This window comes from Mus caroli, chromosome 19, assembly GCF_900094665.2.
Source record: "Mus caroli chromosome 19, CAROLI_EIJ_v1.1, whole genome shotgun sequence".
In the NCBI taxonomy this organism is placed as follows: Eukaryota; Metazoa; Chordata; class Mammalia; order Rodentia; family Muridae; genus Mus; species Mus caroli.
The window spans coordinates 36750396-36764004 of NC_034588.1; the positions used below are offsets into that span (position 1 = coordinate 36750396).

General features: G+C 39.5%; 2 protein-coding genes across 2 annotated transcripts in view; one reads left to right on the plus strand and one right to left on the minus strand.

Moving 5' to 3' along the window:
• LOC110286013 (cytochrome P450 2C37) overlaps window positions 1-13609 on the plus strand; it is a 115324-nt gene that overhangs the window by 29663 nt on the left and 72052 nt on the right. The window lies entirely within an intron of this gene.
• The window catches only part of LOC110286014 (cytochrome P450 2C54), a 29817-nt gene continuing 22273 nt past the window's right edge, over window positions 6066-13609 (minus strand). Inside the window, exons 6-7 of the mRNA XM_029472736.1 lie at window positions 8360-8501; window positions 6066-6590 (exon numbers count right to left, since the gene is read on the minus strand). Coding sequence (XP_029328596.1) covers window positions 6409-6590; window positions 8360-8501 — 324 coding nt within the window. The 3' untranslated portion in view covers window positions 6066-6408. The remainder of the gene's footprint in view (window positions 6591-8359; window positions 8502-13609) is intronic.

The window sequence follows — 13609 nt, forward strand, 5'->3', positions numbered from 1 at the left end:
GTCCTTAAGTTGGAATTTTCCCTATATTATCCTTTTAAGGGCTGGATTCGTGGAAAGATATTGTGTGAATTTGGATTTGTCATGAATGCCTTGCTTTTCCATCTAGGGTAATTGAGAATTTTGCTGGGTATAGTAGCCTGGGCTGGCATTTGTGTTCTCTTAGGGTCTTTATAATATCTGTCCATGATTTTCTGGCTTTCATAGGCTCTGATGAGAAGTCTGGTGTAATTCTAATAGGCCTGCATTTACATGTTACTTGACCTTTTTCCCTTACTGATTTTAATATTCTGTCTTTATTTAGTGCATTTGTTGTTCTGATTATTATGTGTCGGGAGGAATTTATTTTCTGGTCCAGTCTATTTGGAGTCCTGTAGGCTTCTTGTATGTTCATGGGCATCTCTTTCTTTAGGTTAGAGGAGTTTTCTTCTATAATTTTGTTGTAGATAATTGCTGGCCCTTTAAGTTGAAAAATCGTCATTCTCAATTACTCCTATTATTAGTAGGTTTGGCCTATTCATTGTATCTTGGATTTCCTGGATGTTTTGAGTTAGGATCTTTTTGCATTTTGCATTTTCTTTGATTGTTGTGTCCATCTTCTCTATGGAATCTTTTGCACCTGAGATTCTCTCTTTTCTCTCTTGTATTCTGTTGCTAATGCTCGCATCTATGTTCCTGATTTCTTTCCTAGGGTTTCTATTTCCAGAGTTGTCTCCCTTTGGTTTTCTTTATTGTTTCTCCTTTCCTTTTTAGATCTTGGGTGGTTTTGTTCAATTCCATCTCCTGTTTGGTTGAGTTTTCTTGTAATTCTTTGAGGGGTTTTTGTGTTTCTTCTTTAAGGGCTTGTACTTGTTTAGCAGTGTTTTCCTGTAATTCTTTAAGGGATTTTTGTGCTTCCTCTTTAAGCCCCTCTACCTCTTTAGCCATTTTCTCCTGTAGTTCTTTAAGTGAGTTATCAATTTCCTTCTTAAAATCCTCTACCAGCATCATAAGATATGATTTTAAACCCAAATCTTTCTTTTCGGGTGTGTTATCTTGTTTTCTCATTGAGTTGGGAGTGCTGAGTTCTGATGATGGTTTGCAGTCTTGGTTTCTGTTAGTAAGATTCTTATCTTTGCCTTTCGCCATCTGGTAATCTCTCTCATTAGTTGTTATAGCTGTCTCTGGGTGGAGCTTGTTCATCCTGTGATTCTGTTAGCCTCTGTCAGTACTCCTGGGAGTCCAACATTCTCCTGAGTCTCAGTGGTCAGAGTACTCTCTGCAGGCCACTTCTCTTCTGTGGGGAAAGGAGCACAGATGCCTGGTGCTCAGATCTGCTTCCTGGCTGAAGATTAAGGCTGGAAATGGGGCCTGTCCCAGAAGCTATGTTGCTTCTGCAGTCTGCAGGCTCTCCTCCACAGACCGGTATCTGAGGGACCCAGGATATAAGATTGCTATTGTGTAAATTTGTTTTTGTCAATGATTATCTTGATTTCTCCATCTGTGGTAATTGAGAATTTTGCTAGATAGTAGTCTGGGCTGACATTTATGTTCTTTTAGGGTCTGTATGATATCTGTACAGGATCTCCTGGCTTTTATAGTCTGTTTTGAGAAGTCCGGTGTAATTCTGATTGGTCTACATTTGTATGTTACTTGACCTTTTTCCCTTACTGTTTTTAATGATCTTTCTTTGTTTTGTGCATTTAGTGTTTTGATTATTATGTGACAGAAGGAATTTCGTTTTTGTTACAGTCTATTTGGAGTTCGGTAGGCTTCTTGTATGTTCTTGGGCACCTCTTTCTTTAGGTTAGGGAAATTTTCTTCTATAATTTTGTTGAAGATATTAAGTTGGGAATCTTCAGACTCTTCTGTGCCTATTATCTTTAGGTTTGGTCTTCTCATTGTGCCCTATATTTCCTGGATGTTTTGGTGTAGGAGCTTTTTGTGTTTTTCATTTTCTTTGATTATTGTGTCAATGTTTCCTTGGTATCTTCTGTGCTTGAGATTCTCTTTTACATCTCTTGAATTATGTTGGTCATGGTTGCAACTATGACTCCTTTTGTCTTTCCTAGGTTATCTATCTCCAGGGTAGTCTTTGTTTGTGATTTCTTTATTTTTTTTCTCCTTCCATTTTTAGATCTTGGATGCTTTTGTTCAATTCCTTCACCTGTTTGGTTGTGTTTTCTTTTAATTTTTTAAAGGATTTTTGTGTTTCCTCTTTAAGGGCTTCTACCTGTTTACCTGTATTTCTTTAAGGGAGTTATAAATATCCTGCTTAAAATCATCTACCAGCATCATGAGATATGGTTTTAAATCTGAATCTTGCTTTTCTGGTGAGTTTACAAATCCAGGACATACCATGGTGGGAGTAATGGGTTTAGATGATGCCAAGTAGTCTTGGTTTCTGTTGGTAAGATTTTTGTTTTCCTTTCACAATCTGGTAATCTCTGATGTTAGATGTTATTGGTGTCTCTGACTGGAGCTTGTTCCTCCTATGAGTATGTAAGCTTGTGTCAGCATTTCTGGTAGTCTAGATCTCTCCTGGCAAAACCAGTGCATAGAGGACTGTAGAACAGCCCTACCCCCCAGGTGGTGATATAGGCCTGTAGGTCCCTGTCCCAGCTGTTCTGCTGCTTCTGCAGCCTGTGCATTCCTGAGTGGATCTGCCTTAGATAGTCACTGGAGAGAAAATGGTGATCTCCCCTGAGTCCCGGTGTCACACACTTCCCGGAGGAAAGCTTTCCTCTGTCAGATAGGGTGCACAGAGGACTGAGAATCAGTTGTATCTCCTGGATGCAGATTAGACCTATAGGACCCTGTCCCAACTGCTCTGCTGCTTCTGAGGCCTGTGCTCTCCTGAGTCAACCCACCTTCGGGAGACATTTGAGAAAAAAATGGTAATCTCCACTGAGTCCAGGGGTCAGAGAACTCCCTGGAGGCAAGCTCTCCTCTGGCTTGGAAGGTGTACAGAGGTCTTGTATGTCTTTAGGGAGTTTATTCCTTTTCTCTTTAAGGGCTTCTCACTGTTTACTTGTATTTTCCTCTATTTCTTTCAGTGAGTTTTTTATATCCTCCTTAAAGGACTCTATTGTCTTCATGAGATCAGATTTTAAATCAGCTTCAGATTTCCATATGTGTTATGTGTTGCTATATTCAGGACTTGTGGTTGGTAGAAGAAGAGGGTTCTGATGATCCCCATGAATTTTTGTTTCTATTGCGTATGGTTACCTTTTGCCATCTGGTTATCCCTGGTATTTGCTAGTCTGGGTGTCTGTCTGCAGCCTGCTTCCTGTGTCCCTAGGTTGCTTCAGGTCTCTTGGTAAGCCTGTGGCCCTGGCTGTGGCAGATTTCCTGTGGGTTCTTCTATCTGTAGGGTCTTCAGAGTGGCATGTACTCTGGTGACTTGTTGTCCTGTCTGCACTGGCTCTTCTTAGAGGCCTTGTGGGAGGCCTTATGGAAGGCCTATGACTGTTCAGTCTTCAGAGGGGCAGAGAAGTTGTTGATCTGCTGTCCTGAAAGGCCTTCAGACTCTTGGGTCTTCAGAATAGTAGTCAAGCTGTTGCCCTGTGTGGAGTTGTTCTCCAGGAAGGATACAGACTGGGTTCTGTTTCCCTGTGTGCAGCAGAATTCCAGGGAGGCTTTCAGACTGTTGGGTCAGTTGCCCTTCAAGCTGATGAGCCCCTGAGAGGTCTTCAGACTATAGAGTCAGTTGCCCAGTTGCCTTGTGTACAGAGAAACCAGGAAGTATTTGGGCTGTGGTATCTTCAGGAGAGCAGACAAGTTGTGATCTGCCCTGGCACAATGCACCAGCAAGAAGGGGAGTAGAATTTGGGGGGGGCGATTTTGGGGGGTGATGGGTCCAGATTCCACTGGGCTCCCAGCAGTTGTGTGCCTTAGGGCAGTCCCTTAGTAGTTGTGCCGTGTACAGGGCAACTCCTGGAATGCCTTTACATTGTGGGGTCTTAATGAGAGCAGATCAGCAGGTGATCTGTCTCAGCAGAAGGCAAGAGCCAGAAAGGGAGAAGAATTCGGGGACTGAAGATTTTGTAGGGTAATGGGTCCTGAGTCTACTGGAATCCCAGCACTTATGGGCCTTAGGAGGGTCCCTTACCAGTTTCCGTGGGTACAGAGGCACCGGGTTGCCTTCAGAGTGTAGTTTCTTTGTATTCTGATGTTAATTCTGCTTATTCAAGTGGGGCTGCCCAGATGAGAAGTGGGTCATATACTCAGATGGTTTCATGTGTTTCTCCCCATTTTAACTGGTCAAACAAAAAAAGAGACCAAGATTGGGCAGTGGAAGGAAAAGATAGATCTGGAGGTTTTAGAAAGTGGACTAAGAGAGGTGGAAGGATGATAGAGCAGAACAACATGGCCTGAAGAAGTCACAGGTAACAAGAGATCTCATAGCTGGGGAATAGATTCGTGTAGTGGTACATCTTCCCATTCTAGGCATACAGCTTATAAACATTGTGACTGAGTTGTTTGTTTTTTGCATGGGCTTATTGGGGTTGGAGATTTACTGGAACAGAAAATGACCTACTTGTTCTTGGTATGAGCAAATTCCATTACTTGTAGGAAGTATCTCAAGTTACCCAAAGAAATGAACTTTGATAAATGAGTAGTTTCATTTTGCAGAGTTTAGAAAATGTAAGTACGTGTACCAAACCATGGATAAATATTCAGGAATCCAATGGCAATTGCTTAAGTTCTGAAAAGGCTGATTCTGCACATACACATTTATTAGAACTTGTGTGTATGATGGGAAAACCTGTGCAAATGAAGACTGAGACTGCCGCAGTATATTTTTCTAGTAAAATGAAACAGTTTTTTTTTCCATATTACCACATAAAGCACATTACAGCAATACTTCACAATCCTTTACGATAGACACTTATAGAAAGATTTAAATACTCTTTAGAAGATATGCTCAATAAACAGAAAGCAGTAATAAAGAGCCCCAGAAATAGATCACATGTTTTTTATTTACCTTCAAATGCCAATGGAAAAGACACAATAGCTGCCAGAGTGTGCTGGACAAGCAGCGTAGAATAAAAATGGAACTGGTTCTAGTGTTAAGGTAAATGTACCATCCTGTATTACCCCACATAATCTTTTAGAGTTTCAAAATGTTACTTTTGTTGTTGGCTTTGATATTGTGTTCAAAGTATCTTGATTTAATATTCTTTTGTCCAGTTGTGTTTCTGTATGATGGTCAGTTGGTAATAGTAATAGAGATATTTCAAATCTGATTTTACTTCTTTATGTATCAATTTGAAGTAAATTTAAATATATAATTTTTAATCCATATTTGTAATTTTTGGAGGGCCATTTAGGCATGACTTTAACTTATTACTTGACCCTTCTACAACATATAATTATTTAGAGTTTAAACATTCACATTCTGTATAACAACTATCTGTGTATCAGTTCCATATCTTATCTGAATTTATGTCTGTGCATGTATATATGTGCAGAAATATGTCTACATTAGGTGGTAACATAATGGCTGAGTGAGTACAGGAAAAGTGGTTCCTTTGGGAATGACACAAAAAGGGCTCCTGAGTGATGTTATTTTTCATTTAATAACTTTCAATGCAGTGGTAAAGGAAAGTTGCAACTATAAACAATGGTAATGACATCCTTGGATGATTATTCTTGATGAAAGAGAAAAGAGGCACACCAAGCATATGGTTTGCAATAGCATGCTTGGGTTTAAGCTGATAACAGGGGGAAAATCACATTTAGAATGTTTACCTTCCTGTTAAAAGTAAAGTAAGCCATGGTCACCACCATGCAGGTGTATGTTTTTCCTTGTGACTTTTCCTCACAGTGTCTACATGGTGGGGTGCAGTTGTATGGTAGAGGAGACTTTTCCTTACTGCAGTACTAGGCTGGTCTCAGATGTTACATTGGAGCATGTTAAATATGGTGAGCACAGGGCTATCCAAAGTATTCTTTCAAAGATAGGATGTATAATCCAGTGCAACTTTTCAGAAAGATGTGGCAGGTAAATCAAGTTGTTTTCTCTGCACTCTCTTATCACATCCACTATATGTCTCTTTAAGTGGACCAAAATGATATATTAGAAATCCATTTTCTTTCATTTATTACTTGAACTGAAAGAAAAGTCTGAGAATAGGTATACCAAAAGAATTTATTATTAAGAAAATGCAGAAGAGAAGTGACAGTGAATTAACCTACAATAGTAATTTCAATTTTATGAGAGTATATTTAACTTGGAATCAGGTCCATATCATCACAGCATATGGTAACAGTGTTTTAGAAAATAGGAACTGTCAAAAATACTTGTGCAAGATCTGCAAATTGGTAAGTGTATGTTCATTAGAAGCTTAGGAAATTATGAGAAGAAAAAGAACTGGATAAAAGGCAGTGTGTCCAGTGTGGAAAGCAGTGGACTCAAGCATTTGATTTTCAGGAAGGAATGAAGCAGAGCTGGAAAGCAGGAGGCACTGAGGCCAAACCAATGAGCATTGGGGTTATATCTATGTCCTTTGGGTGAACCAGAGGTTTCAGGTTGAAGTTCTGTAAAATGCTGGTTAGGAACAGGAACAGCTCCATGCGTGCCAGGCCTTCTCCTGCACATATCCGTTTCCCTGTGTAAAAATGTCAAAGAGGTAACTATGCCTTATTCACAAGTGTGAGCCTGAGACACACAAAACTCTTAACTAATATTGGAGGTTAAGAATAACTGTTGAGTTATTAGATGTATGGTTAGATGGATGAATGACTGAGAGTTACCCTATCAGGCAAGTTGACAAAAGTGGGTCACATTTATTTCCTAAAGACCATGCAATCTTAAGGAAATAGCAAGAGCTATAGAATATGGTTGCAGAGCATTCAACTCAGGTCCTTTTTAACAGAAGCAAGTTATCTTAACTGCTGATTCACATCTTCAAACCCATTCTTACTTTTGTAAAAATGGCCCATTCTAGAAAGTTGAAGGTACATGCTCAAAATGACTTATGGGAACTGAGGAGCTATTGGCAAATGATGGCTTTTGAGAGAAGGAGAGCTAGTTTAATAGTGGATGTGGCCCCTGGTAGGTTACCAAAGTTGCAGTGGATGACTCTATACTCATACACACAGTAGCATCATATAGAAGACTCAGTGGGCACATGAATTTGGGAGAGAGAATGGTGCTGGGGCTTATGGGAGGACTGTAGGGATAAAGTGCTAGTGAACTTGTTTATAACATAGGATACAAGTAAGAAACATTCATAATAAATACATACTTTTAAATATTCTGCATTTTTTTCTTGTTCTCTATCACTAATGGGTAGGTGTGTGCGGAAGCTCCTTTATAGAAGCAGGGGAAAGAGGGACAATATAGGGGTTTTACAGAGGGGAAACCCAGAAGGGGGATAACATTTGAAATGTAAATAAATAAAATAACCAATGAAAACATTTAAAGAAAAAATTTGATGTTTCTTAACATTTCCCTGGGATAGTGATGTGCCATTCTCTCTTACTGCACTAGTAAAACTGTATCACCATGTTCACTCATCTGTTTTTCTGACTGAGCTTGATTTTTGGAGTTTCTCTGTGTTTTTAGACACCTGTTTCAGCTTAAGCAAGCCAGGATGTGAGGAAGGAGCAACAAGAATGAAGAAGCCAAAATATGGCAGTCTCCAAATTCATGATAAGTGAATAAAGCCTAAATGAGGTTTAACTTCCAGAAATCATTAACGACCTCTTGGTGTCTTTGTGATATAGCTAAAGGCAGAATGCAAATAGCATAAAGTCTTGTTTTCTCAAATTGTCATAAATGATTGTGAAAACTAAGGTATCCCTTTTTAAATCTTTTGACAGGGAGCATGTTTCAACAAGGGCAATGCCTGGGCACTTGGAATATGCTCCTGATTATGCATAAATTACAAATTTACTAACCTTATGGGAGTCACCATGTAAGGTCCAAAACAGACACAATGTGCATGCCTTTTGGCCAGTTTATGCTGGCTAATTTTGCGTCAACTTGACTAAAGCTAGTGCTATTTAGAAACAGGGAAACTCATTCATGAAAATGCCTGACCAGACTGCCCTGCAGGTAAGCCTGTGTGTCCATTTTTTGGATTGATTTTTGATGTGGAAAGACCCTGTGCACAGTGTCAGTAGTGACACTTCTCAGTTCATGGTCCTGGGTTTCTTTAGTAAGCAGGCTGAAGGAAACTTGTTAGCAACACTCCTCTATGGCCTCTACATCATTTCTAGATTCCAGATAAGTGTCTTGAATTTCTGTTCAGATTTCCTGATGTTAGAGTACAAATTTCAAGATGAAATTTAATCTCCAAATTGTTTTGGTCATTGTGTTTTATGACACCAACTGAAAATGTAAATCACACGTATGAAAATGAGTTTGCATTACCTGTTGAGAATGGCATGAAGTAGTCACTTTTTTTAAACTTCCCATTCTCATCTAGAAAGTGCCCAGGGTCAAACTTCTCTGGGTTAGGGAACTCCTTGCTATCATGCAGCACTGATGACAGTGATGTTATTACAGTCGTTCCCTGGAACAACACACAACAGAGACACCAAGTTACAAAGAAATTATGGAGCTAAAACATATTAGGAAAATAACTTAGTTTACTCTCTCTTCCATAAAAGGGGTTAATTTTTTTTAATTACCAGGCCTTTCCTTAAAAACCTATACTAAGAAAAACTGAAATATCTGAGTGAAATGGATTATTTTCTAGATAGATACCATATACCAAAGTCAAATCAAAATCAGGTAGCCTGTCTTACCAATTTCATATCCCCTAATGGAAAGAGTAGCAGTCATTAAAACCTCCCAACCAAAAGTAGCCCAGTGCCAGATTGTTTTACTTCAGAATTCTAGCAGACTTTCAAAGAAGAGCCAATACCCATATTCCTCAAATTATTCCACAAAATATTAACAGAAGAAACACTGAGCAAGTCTGTAGACAAAGGCATTCTCCTGGTTCTTCATGATTGGTCTTGATGGAAGCAACGGACCGTGTTTAAGCATATAGTATATTAGGTGTTCATGGTGGAAAATGGATGCATAAACCCTTTCTCAGGGTCTAACCTGAGATCAATAACTTTTTGCAAGGAGGAATGTCTGGGAAAGAAAGTTTATTTGCTAAGCCCTCAGGGCCTAAAGATACTTCATTAGCAAGGAGAAATCTGTTTTGGGCTTATGTGACCACAAAACAAGTTTCTTTAATTGAGGAAAATATCACCTGTTCCAGGATAGGAGTCTGTCAGGAAATGGGGAGTTGTCTAAGGTTTGTGCCACCGAATCTCCCAGATCTCAACCTGTTCTACCCACCAAGCTTCCTGGTATGGTTTTATTTCACACAATTTATTATATAAACAAACTTGAAGGAAAAGAAAAACATGATGATCTCATTAGATGCTGAAAATGCCTTCAACAGAATCCAATGACCCTTTATACTAGATGTTTTTGGAAGATCAGGAATTCAATGTTTATATCTAAATTATGTTTATTGTGTTTACTGTTAAAAAGCAATATACAGCAAGCCAATAGTCAACTATATGCAATCCCACTAAAATCAGGATCAAGACAAGGTTGCCTGCTCTCTCCCTATCTATTCAATATAGTACTTGAAATTTTAGCTAGAACAATAAACAACAAAAGGAAATCAAAGTGATTCAAATTAGAAAAGAAGAAGTCAAGGTGTCACTATTTGCAGATGATATGATGGTATATATAAATTCTACCAGAGAACTCTTACAGGTATTGAACAACTTCAGCAAAGTGTCTGAATATAAAATTAACTCAAAGGATTCAGTGAACCTCCTTTATACAAATGATAATTTGTTTGAGAAAGAAATTAGAGAAACAACACTCTTCACAATAGCCACAAATAATATAAAATATCTTGGTGTAACTCAAACCAAGCAAGTGATAGAACTCTCTGATAAGAACTTCAAGTCACTGAAGAAAGAAATCAAAGAACTCCTCAGAAGGTGAAAACATTTCCCATGCTTATAAATCTGTAGGATTAACAATGAAAATGGACATCTTACCAAAAGTAATCTACAGATTTAAGGCAATTCCCATCAAAATTCCAATACGATTTTGTGTTGAAATATTGAATGAGAAATTCTCAACTTTATCTGAGATCAAAATCCAGGGTAGCTAAAACAAATCTGAACAATAAAAGTACCTCTGAAAGAATCATTATTCCTGACCTCAAGATGTACTACAAGGTAATAGTGATAAAAACTGCACAGTATTGGTACAGATAGACAGGTTGATCAATGGAGTAGACTTAAAGATGCAGAAAAAGAAGGGGTTAATATAAACGAGAACACTGATATTTCAACACACAAAGCAGGTTAGAAACAAGGTGGAATTTGAGATCAATCCCAGTAATGTGACTAACATGCCATCAATGACATTTAAATCAGAACTTTGGAATCTGGGACTGGTACTGAGTGAGAGTCTCACTACCTTTGTCTCTAGTTTGTCATGTGGTCTTCAGAAGTTACATAGATCATGGTTTCAAATGAAATACTGTGTTTTGTGTGGTTAATAATAAAAAGATCATTTAAGCAAAATATACAACATTCTGAAGGACAAATATCGCTTGTTTTTCTCTCTTAGACAATTCATATATACAAATATAATCATGTGATGGACAGAAGAGACTACACTTTTATAAGAATCTATATATTTGTATAAATACAAATACGTGGGACTCTTTGTAGGATGGAAGAGGAATAATTGAAGAGGATAGGAAGGAGGAAAGACAGAAAATAAGGACAAGATAAATAAAACAAAATAAATTAAGAGTGATTAAGAAACTGAAAACAACCTAGATATCCCTCAACTTAAGAATAGATACAGGAAATGTGGTACATTTACACAATGGAATACTGATCTGCTATTATAAACAAGGTCATCATGAATTTTGTGGGCAGGTGGATGAAACTAAAAAGTATGATCCTGAGTGAGGTTTCCCAGACCCAAAAGGACATGTATGGTATATAATCACTGATAAGTGGATATAAGTCAAAAATTTCAGAATATCCATGATATAACTCATAGACCATATAAAGCTTTAACAGAAAGGAAAGAAGGCCCAAGTGTGAACAATTCCACTTAGAAGGGTGTGAGCACCTGATTCGCCAGCAAGAAAGACGCCACAACAGGATCCTTCTGCACACGTTTATTGGGAGAGCTTGATTGCAGAGGCGAAAAGACCCCAAGCCCCAGAACTGGCGCTGCTTATATAGGCCTAGGAGAGATGTGTCTACACCTGATTGGTTATGCTTTCAGTACCTCATTTGCATGCCTCAAGCCAGGCAGTGACTCAGCAAAAAGCTCTACTGCACATGTGCACATTGGTTGTTTACCCAGACTTATGGGTGGTGGCCAGCAGTAGCCAGCGCCATCTTGTACTGGCATATGTGGCTTCCCACAGAACAAGAAACAGAATAATCATAGAAGGTAGAGGGAGGGAGGGAAGGATGTGGCTGTGAGCAGTGAAGAGGACAGGAAAGGAGGGCATGAACACATATGGGGGAGAGAGGATAGAGGCCAAGAGGGCCAAGAGAATGAATAGAGAATGCAGCAGAGTGGGATTGGGCATGAAGGATTGGGTCCTCTAGAAAGTCCCAGAGACCTGGAATGTGAGAGGCTTCCAGGATTCAGTTCAGATGTTCTTAGATGAAATGGCCAACAGTGAGGAAGTGGAGCTTCAAGAGGCCACCTCCAGTAGATAGACAGGGCAAATAGTGCAGGGATTGACTCACTAACCCATGTTTAAAATCTTTGGCTCAGAATTGTTCCTTTCTAATCGAAATGTAGGGACAAAAATGGAGCAGAGACTAAAGAAAAGTCCATCCAGTGAGCAGCCCAACTGGAGATCCATCCCATGGGCAAGCACTAATCTGTAACCCAGTCCCAAAAGGACATGTATGGCATGTATTCACTTATAAATTAGCCATAAAATACAGGTACTATGCTACAATCCACAGAGCCAAAGAAGCTAAACAAGAATTGAGGCCTAAGCAAGGAAGTTTGAATCTCACTTAGAAGGGGGAATAAAATAGTCATAGGAAACAGATGGAGGGAGGGAATTGGGAGGAAGAGTGTACTGGGAGGAGAATGAGGGGTTCAGGATTAGGTGGGGTAATGACAGGAGAGATGACTAGATGGCCATGAAAATGAATGGAAATCTGCAATCAATTCGGTAAGGAGGTAAGGAGCATCTCCAGGATGATATAGAGAGCAAGGACACAGAAGGAATCCAAGAATCAACCTAGGTGACCTTAGCTGTGACTCACTACAATTAGGATATGGAACCTGAAGAGGCCACCTCCTGTAGCCAGGCAGGAAACTAGTGGAGCAATAGAGACACCAACCTGCCCTCAAAATGTTCAACCCCAAATCTGTCATGTCTACAAGAAATGCAGGAATTGGGTACAGCAGAAACTGAAGGAATAGCAGTCCAATAAGCAGCCCAACTAGAGACCAAGTCTTCAGCAAGCATCAATCCCTAACACTATTAATAATAATCTCTTTGTGTAAACAAAGGAGCATGTTGTCCTCTGAAAGACTCTACCTAGCAGTGGACTCAGACAGATACAGACACCCACAGCCAAATGGAGGATGGATCTTAGGGACTCTTATGGAAGAATAGGAGGAAGGATTGCAGGAATCCGAGAGGACAGAAACTCCACAGGAAGACCAATGGTGTCAACTAACCTGAACCTGCAGGGCTCTCAGAATCTAAACCACCAACCAAAGAATATACTCCAAGCTGACCTAGACCTCCGTGCACATATTTAGCAAATGTGCAGCCTGGTCTTCATGTGGGTACCAAGCAACTGCAGCACAGGTAATCACAAAACGCTGATACCATATGTGCAAGCTGTTCTAGCTGGGCAACCTTGTCTGGCCTCAGTGAGGGAGGAAGTACCTAACCTCTTAGAAATACCAAGGTGGAGGTATGCAGGCAGCTGTGGGGGGTGGGGGGGTGGGGAAGAGCACCTGCTCAGAGGAGAAGGGAAGGGGTTATGGGGGAAGGATTGTGGGAGGCAGTGATCCAGAGTGGAGTCAGTGAGCAGGACATAAAGTGAATAAGTAAAAATAAAATAAAAATAAAATAAAAATAAAATAAAATTAAGTATTGATGGTCATGTTTTTAGTGCAATTACAGCTAAAAAAAAAGAAACAGCTTCTATAGATTCATGTAGATGGTTTGAGCTGGTGCTGGCAGATTCTCTTAACATAAAAAAACTGATATCACATAATCCTCAAACATCTAACAGCTGGGAATGATCTGTATAATGCTTTCATGGGCTGTAATCCTCTCTTTCCATTCTATCTGTCTGCTGTCTGTCTGTGTCTCTCTCCATCTGACTCTGAGCATGAAAACTAAACATGTTTTAAATAAAAAAAAAAAGAAAGAAAGAATATTTTTGGTGTGTGGAAAGCCTGTGAAAATTACATTTCAGACTCCATAACTATGGTCTACAGCCCTCCTCATTTGTTTGTAGAGCATCAGTGACTGCTCTCTCCTACAATGAGGGAACTCAAAGGACTAGCAGCATTTTCATGCCTTATTGCATTGGGAATGCTGCAGGCAAAGTTGATTGTTTCTTATCTTAGCCTGCTATCTCT